Source organism: Strigops habroptila, chromosome 11, assembly GCF_004027225.2.
Source record: "Strigops habroptila isolate Jane chromosome 11, bStrHab1.2.pri, whole genome shotgun sequence".
Classification (NCBI taxonomy): domain Eukaryota; kingdom Metazoa; phylum Chordata; class Aves; order Psittaciformes; family Psittacidae; genus Strigops; species Strigops habroptila.
The window spans coordinates 39,077,545-39,096,082 of NC_046360.1; the positions used below are offsets into that span (position 1 = coordinate 39,077,545).

Sequence of the window (18,538 nt, forward strand, 5' to 3'; positions counted from 1 at the left end):
TGAAGAAGTCCTTGAACCCCAATGATGATGAGCTAAATCAATGAGGCTTCATGTATAGAAAATGAGCAGAGTCACAGTGACTTTGCTTTCGTCTTCAGTCTATTTCTGTGTACTTTTACTGGGAGGCAACTAAAGATTGCAAGAGTCAAACAAAATACAGAGAGTGAACTATTAGTCAGTCTCAGATGTCTAATCCATCTCTCCTTTAGCACCAGGAGTCTGAGGGTATGTTCCCTAGTGCTTTGTGTCTTTTAGCTGATGGGTGCCAAAGAGCATGCTTTGAGTCCCTTACTTTTGGAGAATGGCACTACAGTTCAATAGAATGCACTAGAAAGATCTTACATGTTTTCCTTAGTTTCATTTTCTTTCTGGGAGCAAATACTTGATTGCCCCTTTCCCCCTGGTTCCACTTTGTGCACACCCCTTGAAGATGACAATGATGTGCCTCTCCTGGTTGTCCCAGCTGCTGGAGGAACACACCAGAGGCACCAAGTTTTCTATTCTCTCCCATTTCCTCTACACAGGCAAAGCAGATGAGATGAAAATGAAAGCGGTGTGTTTCTTTTGGGGTCACCTGGCCCAGTGCTGGCTGCCCAACTTGTCCTCTCTGGACAAGCAGTGCCAGGAAGCCATTTCCCCAGCAGGCCAAGCCCACTTTCCCCTTGCATACACACATTGTCACACTCTGCAATTTCTCCTGTGATTAACATGTCTTAGCCAAGAGCCAGAACACAGGTACCCCAGTGTTACATGGCCTGTCTAGGGTGAGTTTGAGACAGTGTCCCTAGGCGTTGCCTGTCTTGTATTATTTAATTGCTGTTTGTTTAGCCAGGAAATGAACTCTGAAATTGACGACAGTGTCCAGAGACAGACTTCTGGGAATAGGGGATAGAGGGGGTGCCAGTCCCTCAAGCACCAAGTTTCTGAAATAAAGTCCAAGTGATTACTGTAGCACTGCCAAGCTTTTTAGGAACCCTTGCTCACTGCAGCCTGCGCCCAGCCCCACAGCACAGTCCCTTCCCAGTTCCCACTTCAGAAGCTGCACTTCAGGCCTCACTGCGTGCGTCTGCTTAGCAGATGGAGGCTACGCAGCCACGTGGGGACCCTTGGCTTTCAGCTTCACTGAGTCTCCTCATCCTATAGCCTTATCACCCCACCGTTCCCAAAACCAAATGCTTAATAAAATGCTTGCAATATACAATATAAAATTGCAATATATAACTGAAATATCTCCCCGTTCTTTCCACTCTGAAAAACATGGTGGTGCCAGGAAGGTTGCAAACACAAAGCACTTTAACCAGGTTAGGAGCTTGCTACAGCTCAGCTGATAAGCATAACTTGCAAAGCCAAGGTGATACTGTGCAATCATCTCTCCATTGGCTAACAAAACTTAAGCCCTACAGCCCTCTTCCAAATAGATGCCAAGTTTACTGATGGAAAACTAAGACCTAAAGATGACTTGTGACTTGCTCATAGTTTCTCCTTCTCCAACAGCTCATGATTCCCAATGTTTAATGAAGCACACCACTACCAGAAAGATTTTGTTTAGAACAATAAAGACCGAAAATCCTGCAGCTCTTTACAGAGCACATGTGAGCACAGCTTTAGTACTAGTCTTAAGAAGTTCAAACTGAGAAACTTTAGGTTTCATGTCCCTTTTGTGCCTTCTGATAGAGCTGAGAAGGGGCAAGTAGTGAACAGTGGAGAAAGATGGCTAATGGCCCATGCTGAGCGTGCTAATATGGCACTGAACTAGTGCAGGATTCCTTCTCTGTGCGGTAGTGATCCCATTAATGTAGGGATGACATCACCACACTGAGTCATTCATATGCTCTGGCTTTGTTCTGAGCAATGCCAAGGCATCTGATGTGGGCCCTACCAGGCCGTGCTTTGATTAGATGGTATTATGGTGATGGTGTCAGTCACTCCCCTCTGACCCTAGTTGTTTGCAGGACCTTGATCAGAACCAGATTGGCCTCCTGATCCAGCTTTAAAAACTGTGGGCCTGGAGGCAAATCTGCCTCCATGGGGCTGGAACAGGGTTTGTATGGCCTAACAGCAGCACAAGTAGATCACAGAACACTTCACTAAAACTGAAGCATTAGTACTGTGCAAGCCACTCATCTGGAGCACTTAGGGAGTAACCCAAGTTTTGCATTTCAAAAGCAGGGTAACTAATCAAGACATAGAAGCAGCAGCTCCATTCTTGTATGTGCCACTCTCTTGCCATGCTGACACGGGCAAACTGCATCTCTCCAAGCTTTTTTCTATGTGTGTGTCTTACTTCACAGACTCCTCAGGGTAGGCGCATTGTACCTGGATGGTACCCAGCACAAGAGCACTACTGTCATACGGGCTACAGCAGTTTCCAAGCTTCAGCCTCTGAGCTGAGTGACTTCATAATGCCCCTTTTGTAATTATGATGAACTATGTAGCAGCTCACAGTGATGTCACAGCAGTGCCAACAGCAAACTGAGGCATTACAAGAACAAGTGACTTTTTCAGGCCGGCTCTGCGAATCACCGAGAGAGAAGGAAAAGCTGTCCACATCTCCTGTCTCCCAGGCCGCTGCCTTGAAGAGCTAGATTGCAGCTCTCCTGGGGAATACGTGTAATTGTATAAATCAAGAGCTGTCTCTTGAAAGATGTCTGAATTAGGTGCTTCCTCAAGGCACATAAATCTGTCATTCCCAACTCCAGCACATTTCTTGTGTGTGTGTGTTTTAATATGTGAAGGTTAGAGGTTTGCAAAACAGAATGATTAATGGAGTCTGGAAACCAAGCCCACCCAGTGGAAATGGATAAGGAGCAGCAAAGGCAGTTGATGTACTGCTGCCGTGAGTCAGTAGCTGCCCTGCTTGTAGTGAGATTTTTGTGGATAGGCTTTGTGTTCCCTGTTCCTGCACTGGTCGCCTCCATCTGCATACTGGGTTGCTCCCTTCTTTTTGTCTACTGCCTGTTAGTTTGATACCTGGGAGAATGGTGAAGCATCCCACCTCCTGTGCTCCTTCTCACAAAAGCAGCATTAGAGATCCTTTCTGTATGAAGTTCCCCTTCATGCCCTGCCTCTCAGCATACCATCATAAGTATATATATACACATATATATATAATGGCAATGAGCACCCCTCCAGTCTGGCTAGGATTAGCTATATTAGACCTAAGACCTAAATGGCTAGCCAGAATGCTTTGGGTTTGCACTGGCATAAACCCAGCCACATCTGGTCTGAATTCCCCTTTTTTTATGCCATCTTGCTCTGGTTACATGCTATTTGCCTCGCTACAGGCTTTCACATTTTGCCACCAGCTAAGGTCACATCTCTCATATGCTGGTTGTATACAGTCCCTTGTAACACATTGCTGGGTTTAGACTAAACTCTACTTTTAGATTTCACATACAGTTAACTGGCAGACAGAACTGTATTCTGGATGAAAGAAATGTCTTTATGTTCCAGCTATGGCTTTATTACTTGTCCTAGGATTTGTATTAATTTATTTTCTGAGTGAGTGCTTTATAGACTATAATTCTTACAGGTATTCACCAGATTAATCACATTCTTTCTTTTTTTTTTTTTAATATTCTGAGATTCACTTCAGTTCTTCAGATGAAACTCCATCCTGTGTTTACAGACCCATTTAAGAGAGTGTTTTTAATTGTTCCTCTGCCCAGTGGCTTAATGTAGGGCTAGCTATATGCCATTGCTAAATATAACAGAGTTCATAAAATAGCTGATGCTACAATATTACTAGCACCCCATTTACCCAGCCGCTGCTTTCTCCTTCCAAAGGCACCCTGTAAAGGAAGACTTAGCCTTTTATCACTGTGGTGCAAACTGTGCAACTGATCACAGTCTAAATGCCTCCCATTGACTATTGGGTTTATTTTTAAGACTGTTGCTTTGTTTGATCAGCATACCTTTAGCATGTGTGTGACACAGTCTGAACCAAGCAGTGCGATAGAAATGGCTCTTGAAGCACAGTCCAAGGCAACGCATTGTATAGTGTCATTACAGGACTGTCTGCATGGCTTTCTGCAAGATGCTGGAAAAAATGAATTCTGAACTTGGTGGATGGGTTCCTGCCCTTACTCATCCCCACAGAACCCCAAAACCTGTGCTTCATCTCCGTGTACTTCTTCAGAAAATTTTCACACCACCATGGGGCCTCTGCTGCATCTCCCTGATGTGGGTTGTCCCACAGGTGTTTGTCCTTCCCCAAGCCTAACCTTCCCCAGGTAGAGCTATCAATGTAGTGGTAGGAAGGCAAATGTATTGCTGATACTATTGCCTCAGTGAATCCCTTGAAAGGCTTGATTTTCCCACAATGAACCTAAAGGCTAGCACCTAGCTTTCTGCCTTGGCTGCAAGTTTGATCTCTAATCTGATCGATGTGTTTTGATCTTCTCTGGATCCAGCATAAAATTCACTCCTCCCTGCTGGGTGCTTCTCTTCAGCTAGATGGAGGGTTAGGTGTGATAAAAGGATTGTCTTGGGGCTGCCTTCAGTTTTGTAACAATTGGAGATTGTAGCAGGTTAGTGACAAAAGGGATCAACTGGACAGAAGTCCTAAAAAGTACCTACAAGAAAAGAATTGCCTGAAGACTCTTGCTTGCTGAAGTGAGAAGCACAAGCTATGGAGGGGTGGCTGATGATCCAGCATACGCAGCAGCTTCCTCAAACTACTGGGGCAATTAAAAAACTCAGATCATAACCAGCAATAGGTGAAAACCTACCAGCAACGTGTTGATTTTAGTCCATTTCAAACCATGGAGGTGAGCTTCTCAAAAGTAGACTTTCAAGATTCTATTGTCTCTGCTTCTGATCTTCTTTTAAAACTGGAAATTCTGCTACAAAAACTAAGTTCTGCCAAAGGGAACTCATTTTGAAGTTGGTGTCTAGTCAAATCTGAACTATTAAGCTCATTTCCCTGTAATTCTTTAATGCTCATTAGCTGGGTGGGTCCAAGATGGATCTATCTGGTTTAGCAGTAAAAAACAATCACAAAGTTCAGGTTGAATTCAGCTCAAAGATGAAAGGAAAAATCTGGGGCTCTACATCCTGGACTTTGAGCATTTGTCTAGTGAGTGAAGGCTGAGAGCTTGGAGATAAAGTCCTTGGTTTATTTGATACAAGGGGGTGTTTTTTTTCTAAGTGGAATCCCTAATTCTCTTTTTTTTTTTTTTCTCCGCTCTCTGCAGGCAGCTCAGAGACATAACATCACATAACCTTGAGAGCCCAGTACAGAAAAGCCATGGGTCACCTTCTGATCAAATGGGAGGGATTTAATTAAATGACCATATGTAAAAGACACATGAATGAGAGATGGCCCAGGAGCTCTTCTAAATTAGCTTAGCAGGAGGAAAAAAAAGAGTGAGTCTCCATCAATAGTGTGAATGAAGGGCATTGCTTTTTATAGTATAACCAAGTAGAATCACAGAGGTTAAGAAAACCTACAGCGTTCCCTGCCTCTGAGTTCTCTGGGTTGTTACCATATGCCAGCAGGCTGAAGAGAAGGAAATAAAGTGCTTATTTAACCAGAAAGAATGAATTTTCACTGTTAGTCTTATACAGGAGAATCAAAAGCACCAGGTGACTTCTGATGACAAATGCCCAGCTCCTCCGGGGCCGAGGCACTCCCAGTGCAACAAGGGCAAAAATTCAAAACCCACCTCCTGTTGTACGTTTTTATACCTGCCCTGTTCCAAATAGGTGTTTAGTAATAAAAATTCCCATGACACAGTAGAGATGAAAGCCCCTCTTTGTTTGCTCTTTAAAATAAAGCCTATAATGTAAAAAATACCTCAGCATATATTATTGGCCATGATTCGAATTGTTCATAGAACAGGGATTCCAGCAGGCTCTGACAATCTCTCCACACTCATATGAATCTGGTCCCCAAGGGGGGAGGGATTCAAAGGAGATGAGCTGTTGAAACAATACCAGGAAATGCGTGTACAGAGCTATTTTTTAAATTATATTTACTTATTAAAATGGGCCTTAAAAAGAAATATCAGAGGATTTCTGCTGCAAACTGCAAGCCTTGTGATTCTCCGGCAAGCAGGCTAGGAGAAAGCAGCTGGGAAAAACCAAAGCATGCTGGAGTTCATGGAATGCATAGAATTCATTGATGACAGCGAAAGGCAGCAGGTAGAATCCAGCTCAATGCAAACGAAAACCATATATCTGAACACAGGGAGGAGATTCTATCATCTAGGCTGTTTCATGTCATTATTTAAACTAAGTTTTCCCTGAGGAGGAGAAAACTAGAAATCAAAACCCACAGACCCCAGAAGGTTCTGGAGTTTTTTGTGCATGTTTGTGTGTTTTTAAAATCCAAATTCAGCTCTTAGTAGGCCAGCCTCCAACAGTTGTTTTTAACAAGATTAGCTCATTTAAAAATCCATGGTACTATTTCTGGCATCCAGACCAACGTGTCTCTCAATTCTCCCACAGTGACAGCGCTTCTGAACTCTTTCATGTTTTACGGCCACCTGTGTTGTCCTGAGGATTTTGCTGCAAGGGATACATCACTTCATCAGGAGCTGGACAAGTTATTTGTGCTTTGTCATTTTAGAGACAGGTTTTGACAGGGCAGCTAATGTTCCCTTGGACACAGAAGATTTGCATGAGAAGACAATAAAAGAAGGCAGGAGCAGTAGGGTAGGAAGACCGTTGTGGGCTGCATGGCACCTTGGAAGATTCCTGTATCACTGTCCTGTGGCTGGCACAGGTGAAAGCCAACAGTTAAATCTATTGCATCCTTCATGTCAGAACCCTGCACTGAATGTTTTCTCCCTTAGTCTGTCCAAAGCGATGCTTGCCCTAGTGAAGCTACAGGAACAAAGATGCACAAAGGTGTGTCTCAGTGCCACTTCTCATCTCCAGATCTCTTCTTGGTTCCACATACAAGCACAGACCCCTGACTTGGCTTACTAAGCAAATGGCTTATCCATAGAATCATAGAATCCCAGACTGGTTTGGGTTGGAAGGGACCTTAAAGCTCATCCAGCTCCAACCCCCTGCCATGGGCAGGGACACCTTCCACTAGAGCAGGTTGCTCCAAGCCCCTGTGTCCAACCTGGCCTTGAACACTGCCAGGGATGGGGCAGCCACAGCTTCTCTGGGCACCCTGTGCCAGCGCCTCAGCACCCTCACAGGGAAGAGCTTCTGCCTCAGAGCTCATCTCAGTCTCCCCTCTGGCAGGTTAAAGCCATTCCCCTTGGCCTATCCCTACAGACCCTTGTCCAAAGCCCCTCTCCAGATTTCTCGTAGCCCCTTTAGGCACTGGAGCTGCTGTAAGCCTCTCCCGAAGCCTTCTCTTCTCCAGGCTGAACAAGCCCAGCTCTCAGCCTGTCATCCAGGGATGAAATTATTGCTCCTCCAACATCTTTTTAGAGTCTGTAGCTAGAGCGCAGTAGGTTGCAGAATGGCTAATCTTCCTACAGCCAGAATTTACAACAGGCAGATCAGATTATGTCTACTTTCCTGGCCTGCATCTCAGCAGGGTAAATAGCCACATGCACTAATTCATCAGCCAGCCTGGAAATACAGCCTGCACTCAGATGTAGCTGTTTTAAGACAGCTCCCCAGGAGCTTGTGGAAGTCTGGTCCTGTGTACTGTGATCCTTGCTGACAATTATCTTCGGGTGCAAAAGCCAACCGACCAACCAAACCTGTCTGATGATCTCTGTCAGGCATGTACAGACGTTTAGCTTGTGTTTGCCTGAAGAGTGGGAGGGATACCTCCAGCTAGACTGTGAAACACATCCTTGTTCTCCAAGTGCTGCTGCCTTCTGCAGCAGCTACGCTGCATGGTTACCCCAGCACAACAGAACAATTAAAATGCATGAGATGCAATAAGGGAGGCATTTAGAAAACCATCGTTTCCTAGTGGAGTGAGTAAAACCCTACGAAAAAGGCCACTAAATTGGTTTTAGCAGCCTTGAATTTGCTTCCAAGTGCATCGTGATTGCATGCATTTCCCTTCTGAACTCAAGTCGCAATTTTGTTGTCACTTTTTCCACTAGCATCACAACTAAAGATGCTAAGAACCTGACCAGCTCAGATAACACACAGGTGTATGCTCTGTAAATGCTAATGGTTTGTCAGCTAATAGAACTGAAATAAAAAATATTTTTAACAGGGAATATCAGAAATTTAAAGACTTTTCCCTTTCAAAAACAGTGTGAAAACAAACAACGAAAAATAATTATGACTCTTAGTGGAAAAAAAGATAAGGAATGCTTGCAATTGTTTCATTTGTTTCATGTCAGCAAGGAGATCAAACCACAGTCTTTTCCACTGGTAGCAGAGGCAGCTCAGCACCCTGCAAGGTAGACCTAAAAGTGACATGACATACAGGGAAATCAAAGGAAGTTATTCTCCCTCAGAGATGAGAGAACAGCAATTTCATTTGCCCTTCACTGTCATTCCACTTGCAGTTTCTTTTTGTGTTCTCAAGAATTGGTGTCCTGGTGAGGGGAAACTTCTACTCCACTCTCTCTACACCTGCCCCTAAATAACGCTTCGCATTCTGGCAATGCTGAAGAGATCCAGTCTGTCTAGAAGCAATATACTTACACTTCTCCTTGACAGAGTTGACTCTTATGTAGCCATTGTTTGATCTTGGAGGGCCATCTGCACAGACTTTTGAAGGCTCTGACACATGCCTGTGACCAGACACAAGCCGTCTACAATCAGGAAGCTACAGCTGTGCTGTGCTGACACTGAGAGACCAGGCCAAAATGAATGCCAGAGAGAGGTGTAGGAAATCAGCATTTGCTGTTTTCTTATGCAGCCTTCATTCCTGGGGATCAAATTGGAAGACTTCAGAAGAACATACCCATCTGTATCATGCATACCAAACGGGCTATGCACTGGGTGCTTGTACTCAGAGACACAGATCATTAGGCTCATACAAGGTTTCAAGAACACGTGCACAAAATCTCTGAAAAACAAAGATAAACTTGTGCCTAAAACTACTTGATGCCATTTCTTTAACAACTGAATTGTTAGTCTGCTTACTGGAGGTTAAAACAGCCTTGTATGGTCTTAGGCTGTTGTCACATTTCCATGGTTTTCTCCATAATTTGTTTAAGAGGTGTTTATTCATCAGAAGACAGTAAAATAAACCCAAACATGAGTGCATATTCCTATGATGAGAGAATTTTGAGATGGCTGAGACCTATCAAATAATTTATTCCATTTTCCAGCCGATGCAGAACTGGTCCCAAAAACATATTCGTCATTATTCATTCAATGTAGTTTTAAAATTCTCAAGATTGCAGCTAACTCCGAGTGAGATGTTTTCCTGACGTTCAAGTCAGGTCTTTCCTCCTAGCTATGTTCCCTCCACTGTCCATCTCAGGACTGCAGTTCTTTGGCTTTGCCACATGCTGTAGGGGTAAATTGCTGCTAGAGCACTGGGGAGTAAAGGTATGATAGCTCTGACATTTCTAAATAAGCACCAGGCAAAGAGCAGAGAGACCTGAGAATCCAGGTTCTTCTGCAAATTGTTTCTCCCTCTCCAGGTTTCATGCATTCCCCATTTTCTGCTCTTTTACCTTGTTGGTGAGGCTGGGATCGCCAGGGCTGCTCTCCTCATCTTCTGAACTCTTCTGTTCCTCATCTGATGTGACAACCTCCATCGGTATGACAGAGACTGGGCACACCTTGTAGGGCTCAGTGTAGGCACTGCAGAAAGAAAGAACAGACTGGTTCACTGGTGTTATTCCCAGGCACTTGCTATTGCTCAGACATAAGAAACCCATAATTGCCCAGAGATAACCAGTCAGGGGGCAGGGAATCCCTGCAGAACTTCTAGGCATAGACAGCAAGATTTCTCAAGCTTTGGTTTTTTTGCTACCAGGTTCAACAGCAACCATTTAGGCAGGTAGAAGGATCTGAAAGGAGCAATGGCAGTGGGAACTTAACTGAACTTGTTCAAGCTTCTCCAAAGGGTTAATATTCTGGCTTAGTTTGGAGCAAAAAGCCCAAAGAGCTGCGTTGTTCCTCCTTAGTCAGCCCCTCAAAATGGATGTAATAAAATCAAACTAACGTCTCAGTGCTCATTAAAAATGAAAATTAGATACTGTAGCAATCAGTTACAAACAATATGATTTCTTTAGTTCTCATTTCCTTTGAAATATTATTAATTTGCTTTCGCAGCTCTGCCTCATCTAATCTCCCACTTGGGGATCCCAGATGTGAACAAATAAAGCTTCAAAGTCAGTGCTAGAGACAGGAGGCTGGGCAAAGATGAGTTAAGGTAAGTGGGAAGGCATTGAAGACACAGACTCTCAAGGCCACTAAGCAGACTCACATTTGCTTTTGGAAGGGAAAGGGAAAGGGAAAGGGAAAGGAAAAAAGAAAGGGAAAGGGAAAGAAGAGGAATGGAGAGGAAAGGGAAGGAAAGGAAAGGAAAGGGAAGGAAAGGAAAGGAAAGGAAAGGAAAGGAAAGGAAAGGAAAGGAAAGGAAAGGAAAGGAAAGGAAAGGAAAGGAAAGGAAAGGAAAGGAAAGGAAAGGAAAGGAAAGGAAAGGAGGGGAGAAAGGAGAAAGGAGATAGGAGAAAGGAAGGGGAGAGGGGAGGGAACTCCCTAGGTATATGCATTCACTCCAAGCTGCAGACAGGGCACTGTGTCTCCCGTGCAGGTGCGACCTGCAGCCTTTCTGTTATGGCACCAGCGCTTCCCTCCTGCAGAGTGAGGAGCTCTCACAAGCTGGCCAGTGCATTTGGCGCGGCCGGGCGGAGGGCTGGGCAGCACCACGGCTCCTCACCATTGTCTTCTCTTGTTTGTTATTCCTGGCTGCAGATTTTCAGTGGGGGCAGCAGGGCAGCACTTCCAAAAGTCTGCCTGGCTGCAGCAGCAAAGGGGCCTCAGCACAAGTGAAAGCAAGAGCAAGGCAGGCACAGCAGCAGCTCAGGAGGCTTATTAATAGTTTAGCCGGTCTCTCTCCTTACTCGCACAGCCCTTCTGCAATGTGTAATTCTTTGCCCCATCAGACGTGAAATTAAGTCACTCTCTCCTTTTCTCTCTCTCTGGTAAATGATTGCACTATGTTAAATGTAAGAACACATTATAATTTGGGAAGAACGCCTCCGTATATAAGAGCGATAATCATTGTGAATGGCATTATTAAAGGCTCATAGAGTAGCAAAACCTGCAATATTCCTGAACTGATGTATGAGCTTCGTTTGTAGTAGGCCTGCAGTCCAGTGGCACTGCCTTGTGTTTAAAGAGAAGTCCCAAAATGTTATGTGTCTCATTTGCACATGGGATGGGCACAGACATGTTTGTGCCACCCACTCCAATCTGCCCTTCTCCAGCTACTCCAGCAGCACTCAGGTCTTTACTTCTGGGACTATTCTATATTGCCATAGAGCTCCTGGGCAGTACACCTTTCCTGATACCCAGCATGTGTTTTTCTCCAATGAATTCACATTCTTTCATCCATTTTATGTGTCTTTGCTCTTGTGGTCTCCTAGCAATCCTAGCTCCTGAAGACTGGAACTGTTCCCAGGAACTGTTCCCCAGGTGAAGGTGCCCTGGGCAGCTCTGTCTTCACTAATCCCACTGCCAGGTGCCTGGAAGAAATCAACAAGGATGCAGGGATAGGTGGCAGATGACGACTTCTGAGGCATAACAGGTTTTGGTAAATTTTATAAAACGACAATAGAAAGAGTAATTGTAATGCAGGGCAAGGTCTTACCCACAGAGCAAACTTTTCAGGTATGCCCAAACAATTACCATCACTGCACATTAAGTCTTTTATCTTAGTAAAAGCTGCTGTGCAGCCTGTGAAAATCACCTGGACATGTTTTGGCACTTTCCAAGAGATTATGTAAATTGCTTCTGATGTTGGTAAACTGCCACTATTGGAGAAACCTTCCAACTAGGTATTTGAGAACAGAAAAATAAACTGCTTTATTAAGATAATAGAGTCACCAATAAGATGACACCATGACAAATGCATTACCTTAAACTATACCAATAAGGCTAAGATTTTCTATAAAATTAACCATTGTAGTTATATAGAATATAATTCAAAATTATATACATATGCATATATAATCTATAACTATATGTAGCAATATAGGAGTCATAAATAATTCTAAACCTTGTGTTTCTTTACTAATTGATTTTTTTCTTTAGTTTATTAAAAGCACTGCTAAATAAACCTTTTGCAAGCAATAAACTTCAGTGCAGTGGAAGATGCTCATAAAAGTGTGGGTGTGGAGAATAAGGGGAGAAATAGTCCCAGAGTTGGTAGTACCTGAATGGACATGGTAATCCCCAGCTAATTCTCTTCCCGGTGGCAATCATATGACTGAATGAGAGCAGATTGCAGACACATTATCTGCTGCTCCTCCAGCAATTGTCTGTAATCATTCCAAGAGTTAGCTAGCACCACAAAGGAAGCAATGGGCCTTCTGGGGCAATCTAACCTTAAATGGACTGAATAAATGCAGTGCAACTCTTTTATTTAGCACCCGTTACATTATAATTAGCAGAGCTGCTGATAGGTATGGAGTAGGGAGAAACTGCATAGATGCACTCTAATAGTTACTTTCACTGTGAACATGTATTGGTACATCTGGAAAAGGTGTTCTGGAGTATACAGACTCTCTGGTTATCCTGCTCCTATAGTGATGTTTGCATTTGACCTCAAAGGAAAAGGATCTTTGACTGAGCAGAGGATGAAGCCAGCAACGAGAGAGAAGCTGAGCTGATCACTGTAATAGTACTAGCTATTTTTTGTTAATTTTGTTGATTTTTTGTTAATAAAATCAAGATACAAGTCTCTACTACGTGTGATCCCTCCATAGCACAGGTTTGGACAAGTCTGAGCACAGATGGTATGTCCATGGGAAGTGAGGGAGCACTGCGGAGACACAAAGCAGGTGTGAGGGCTCATAGAACGTGATTCACAGACTGGCAAATACTGTATTTTGTCTAGCTTGAATGTGCAATTCTCAAAGAGATATTTGCCCTTCTTTTAATTCCACACCTATCCTTCAAATGGCCTAGCAAATTCTACCCCTTTCCTCGGCAGTGATCACATCAATTCTTTAGGATTTTTAGAAGTTATTCAGTCAGCACTAGCGAGATGTAAGAATTTAACTGGGGGATTTAACAGTGGCAAAAATACCCAGCCAAGATTACTATAATAAAGATCTAGGAAGACCATGTATTTTTGTTCACATAAGGACACTTGGCGGTATTGGCCACACACACAAGTGGTGTCTTGTCTCTTCCCTTAGAGCCACCAACTGCCTCAAAAGAAAAAAAGAAAAAAAAAAAAAAGCTCAGTTGCTGGAAATCTGGAAATCCAGACGTAAGGTCTGTCACTTCCACTGCGTGAGCCAAGTCCTCTGCACCAGTAAGGATCAGATTGCCTGCAGTTTGTTTCAGTGAATCTGAACATCAAGTGATGCATCCTAAAAAAAGGCTCATAAATCTCACTTGCCTTCTGCTTCATGGCCTATGCTCCAGCAGTGATCATGAGGGGAGAGGGCGAGTGCTCTTTCCTGTAAGGTATTTATATTAATGTATCCCTGGAACTCTCAGTTATGCTCTACAATACTGTGGAGTACCCATCCTTTCCATCAAGTGGCTCTTTATACACCTGAAATGCAGCTGGTCAGGTTGCTAAGATGTGCTGGCAATGTCCCTTCACATGCCAGCGGAGTAGATCCATCACGGTGTCTGTAAGGTATGATCGTGTGTGTCGGGACAGACTTACAACGTGTTTCTGCCATGCAACTGAATCTGCTCAGACAGTGTAACTGTGCTAGAAATTTGTTGGTCAGTCAAGAGCAACTCAGCACCTTCCTGAAGCAGCAAGCACTTGTGTAGGGCTCAGATATGCACCTTTAGTGCCACAGGGATTCCCACCATGTTAATCATATGGGAGGGAGCAGGTTAGTGGGAGACTCTTGTGACTGAACCTGTCTCCAGGGCAAACCAGGTGTGATGTGGACATCCAGATTCCCCCATCCCAGCTCCTGAGCACCTCCTTCAGGGACAGGGGACTTCTAAAATATCAGTATTACAAAGTGCAGTTTCTGAAGAAAGAGACTGTGTGGCTTATCATTAATCACAAGAGTGTAACACACCATCACCAGCCAGTCGGAGTAAGCTTCCTTGGAGTACATTGGTTTCTTTTGGAAGTAGGTTTCAACATACTTTCAGTGTAAAGAACAGTATGAACTAGCATTTATGGAGCCTCTGCTGTGTTCATATTTGAACCAAACACATAATTTGTCTCCTAAGGTATATACAGCGTAAAAGATGATCCAAGCTAATAATACTCAGAGGTCAGGCAAAGGATACCTTGCTGAATGATTTCCAGAAACAGAGTCCAGGGTGTGCTCGGGTTTTATAACCACTGTGGCAGCAATCAGTAAATAACAACTGGATTATCCCCCTGCCACCCCCGCGTTGGTGGGAGTACCAGGGAGGCAAGTGCCAGGACAGAGAAAAAGAGAAAAACATTTGACACTGTCTTTAATAGGATCCTAGAGATCCTGGCTTTGGTTTTTTTTCCTTTGCATGTGATGCAAACTGCAAATGAGATGATGCAACTTAACTACCACCACCATACTTGAAGGGCCAAAGAGCCCCCTGACTTAATTCCTGGAAATTTCTTATGGTTTCAAAAGTGCCTGCAAGTAAAGATCAAAGCAGTGTTTGATCCAAACTGTCACCACAAGATGAAGAAAGCAGTAGAAGAGGCTAGAAACCACATCCTTGGTCCCATTCCTACAGTGGAACAACTGCTATTAAAAGCTGGTGTTACCAGTAATTATCAACACATGGCTCACCATATTCACTGCTTCCACACAGTGGCAATAGGAGTCAAATGAACTCTCCGGATTTCTTGGCACTTCTGCACTGCCTTTTGTGGGGATATAATGTCTTTTTCCTTAGGATGTTTCATTAGCGAAACCACAGTTCTAGATTGCTAAAAGACGATTCTTTCAATTCTTTGCTAGAGAGAGGCAATGGTGTTGAGTTCAGTGAAGTCTAGATCCACCAAAGCTCTGAAACAAATGTCAGTCTTAATCCTAAATACTTTTCTATCTGTACTGGTGATTGTATTGGCAATTATTTGACCTGAGCCAGCAACGAAGGTTTGTAGGAACTACCTAGGAAGGTACTGACAGTTTTTCTCTCTCTGTGGAGTTCATCCTCTACAAGTATAACCTCCCTGAAGCCAGCCGAGTGATGATGAGATCGACACATAGAATCAGTTACGCTTATTTTACAGAGGACTAGTAAATTGCTGCTATAACCTTCCCATCCACAGACCCCAGCCTGTGCCCATTCCGATTCCTGTGTCGTAGGGATCTTAGCTCGTAAGCGAATATAGGGTACTGCGTGCAAGGGGTAGACCAGAATCTCACTTGAACACAGTTGGGTTATGCAAAGCCCACATACATAAAATTCCCTCCATCCAGACGGGAAGGAGAAAAAACCACACACAGCCCCCCCAAGCCCCCTCTATTATTGGACCAAATGGATTGAATGCATCTTTTTTCTACATGCAATATCCCCACCCCGGCTTTCTTTCAAGTCACATGGCCAGCAGAGTGTTCAAGCTCTGTCTTTCTCAGATAGCAACATCTTTATTGCAAAAAATTAAAATCACATGAACTCAATGCAGTGATAGTAACTGGGAGAGGCAGGGGGGTGCTGAATGACCCTGTTTTATTAAACTGATTATTTATTTCTTTTATCTATTTGTAAATGAGGGTGTTTTTTTAGTCTTTCTGCAAAAGGAAGGCTCATTACTGAAGTAAATTAAAGTCCAGATGCATTTAAAGCCAATAAAAGGAAATGCCTATTAGTGCAGCATGTGTTTAGCCAGTCAGTTCCCTGCTATGGCAGATCATCAAGACAAATATCGCAGCTGAAGTCTGAAAAAGGTACGAAAGACATGATGTCTGCCAATAACATACATAGCCTGACAAGGCAAGGTAACACAGGGATAATCACGTTTCACACTCCAAGGCAAAGCTGTTGGCCTGCCAAGGCCAGAAGGTTCTTCCTCGTACCACAAATGTTTCAGTTTGAATTTTGCTCGCTCTTGCATTGGTGCGGTGCAGGACATAGCAGAGGGTAAGAGGATTTTTGGTCAGGTGCAGAAGGCTTGTGCTCTGTTCTCAACAGCTTTAGAGACAAAACTCTCCCACCTTCAACCACTGCTCCTGGAGGTCCCCACAGAGCAATAGTGCTGGGGCAGTTCTAGTTCTGGAAGGGAGGGCAGGAAGTGAGGACCACTCAGGGCTTTGGGCTCCCTTTCAGGGAATGTCTTCTGGCCCAGCCTGGGTCAGGATAAGCAGAGGAAGGATAAGGGAAAGCCTGACAGTGAGTTTTTACCAGCCATGTCCCAGATGTGCTGAGATGGATGGGCTGCTCTTGCTTGAGGCACCTGCACAAACCTGCACAGCCAGTCCATGTTTCAGGCTCAGCCACATGTACTCCAGGTGCACGATTCCCCTCCCCAGCCCTGTGGCTTAAAACCACTAGAAAAACAAAGCAACACTAAAAGCTGGACATGCCTGAAAACAAAACACAGCGTCCTTGGGCCTTGGACGAGTGGCACTGCCCTCCATGAGCTGTGGTGGCCTCAGCTTGCGCTCAGCCTGGCGCTCCGGCCCTTGTCCTGCATTTCCTGTAAACAGGGAACACTTCCTCCCCAGAGATGACCTGGCAATGAACTAGCAGGGGCTGAGGCTCGGCTGGACCGCACCCAACACTCCACCATGCCAGAAGGTACAATGGGGCAGCTGATAATACATAATAGGTTATTAAAGGTAGCTCTGCCCTTTATAGACTCCTTTGAGCACATTATTTATACTGCATGTCAGCCACCACAGAGCTTTTACTTTCATTAAATCATTAGCTTCACAGGCACCCAGAACTTTTCTATCCAACAGCACCAGCAGAGGTTTTCCTTAAGGAATCAGCACAGCTCTTCTTATGCTTCTCTTTTTCTTCTTTCCCTTGCTAAATCACAGCCCTGTTGTTTTCCAGGACCCTACTGTTCCCCATCTCTGGCAACCTTTTGCTATGCTGAATCCTTGCAATGCTTGGAAACCTGAACTGAGAGGGTCAAAAAAGACCCAAGTGCTTGGCAGTGACAAAAGTCTCTGTTTTGTGCTGTGAAACTCTTCTTCCTTCCCAGACCGTGCAGGCCACACATCTGCATCATGTCGAAACTTGCCATATTGCACATCTGTCAAGGGAGAGAAGGTAACAAAGAAAACATCCACTAGTTATCAGGATGGGTTTCAAGTGATTTGCTGAGCAACCCCTAGTCACAGCACAAATGGCCTCTGACAGTGAAACCACTCAGCACTTTTGCCCTATTCTCCTCTATAAAGTATTTATCTTAGTGACAGTCTGAGTTTGGATACAGTGGTGAAAAACTGGGAGGAATTCATCCTGACTTTAGTGGAGTCACTTGATACTTATACTTGTGATCTTTGAGCAGAATAAGACCCTCTGATTTCACTCTGACTCCTCTGAAAGACTTATTCCTCTCATAAATCAGTGACAGAATAACCCAGACACCTAGAACTGCATTAATAAGGAGAAGATCTCTCCTGAAAAGAAGTGATCTTCAGCTAGTCCCCTCAGTATGAGAAGTACACCTCCGTGGGGAGACCACTATCTGGGAAGCAAACCTGAAGCCCCTGCCCTACTGCAAATTCTTTGTCATTATCTTCAGCATGTTTCTTAACAACGTTGTGCTTTGGCTGTCATTTCTGTAAAATAAATGGTTAATCCCAGAGCAATGTCATGTTTAAAATGCAAGCAAGACTGAAGAGTTCGGACACTGTGCTCTGCACAAATTATATGTGTGAGTTTCGCAAATGGAGCTAGGCAGAACAAAGGCATGTTTCTAGTGCAATGTGGGCTCTCCTGGAGATGCCCAGTGTTGGCGGACTGCTTCTGCTGTCTTACAACCATAACAAAGTGTTTTAAAGTTTTAAATAGGTAAAAACCTGGGCCTACATGTGTGTCATGGCTGCACAAGGAGGTTATTGACTACGTTAAGAATCACAGAACTAGAATATTTTGGCAAGTCCTGTTCCTTAGTGTCTTTAGATTTGTACAGTACAGCAGCTGCTCTGTACTTCTGCACACATGGTACAGCTGGGACTACACTATTGATTCTGGAATCTAGCCTGGACTGAGATGTGATTAGGTGTCAGTTAGGCAAATGTGATCCTTACAGCAGCAAATGGATCCAACTCATTATAATCCTTTCAGAGATCCAGCTTAACATAGTTCTTGAGTGGTAATAGAAGTGAAAACTCAAAGAAGGATGCTAGCTTGGAAGTGGTGTCAGTGAAATACAAACACAAACCTGAACTTGAATTAATAATCATTGCTGCAGCCAGATTTTTTAGTGATCTACGTATTAATAGAAATCTGAATTCTTGGCACCAGGTTCCAAAAGACAGCAGAACTGGTGGAAAACAGAGGGCTTGGCTTTGTGGTGGGAAACATTCTTGGACTTTTTTCTAAG

General features: G+C 44.0%; 1 protein-coding gene and 1 long non-coding RNA gene across 5 annotated transcripts in view; one reads left to right on the top strand and one right to left on the bottom strand.

Moving 5' to 3' along the window:
• The window catches only part of LOC115614112, a 136,348-nt gene that overhangs the window by 50,790 nt on the left and 67,020 nt on the right, over window positions 1-18,538 (top strand). The gene's annotated exons all lie outside the window — the stretch shown is intronic.
• Window positions 1-18,538, bottom strand: part of FGD5 (FYVE, RhoGEF and PH domain containing 5) — a 91,440-nt gene that overhangs the window by 48,066 nt on the left and 24,836 nt on the right. For all 3 annotated transcript variants that reach the window (XM_030500426.1, XM_030500425.1, XM_030500427.1), the window contains exon 3: window positions 9,561-9,690. In XM_030500426.1, coding sequence (XP_030356286.1) covers window positions 9,561-9,690 — 130 coding nt within the window. The remainder of the gene's footprint in view (window positions 1-9,560; window positions 9,691-18,538) is intronic.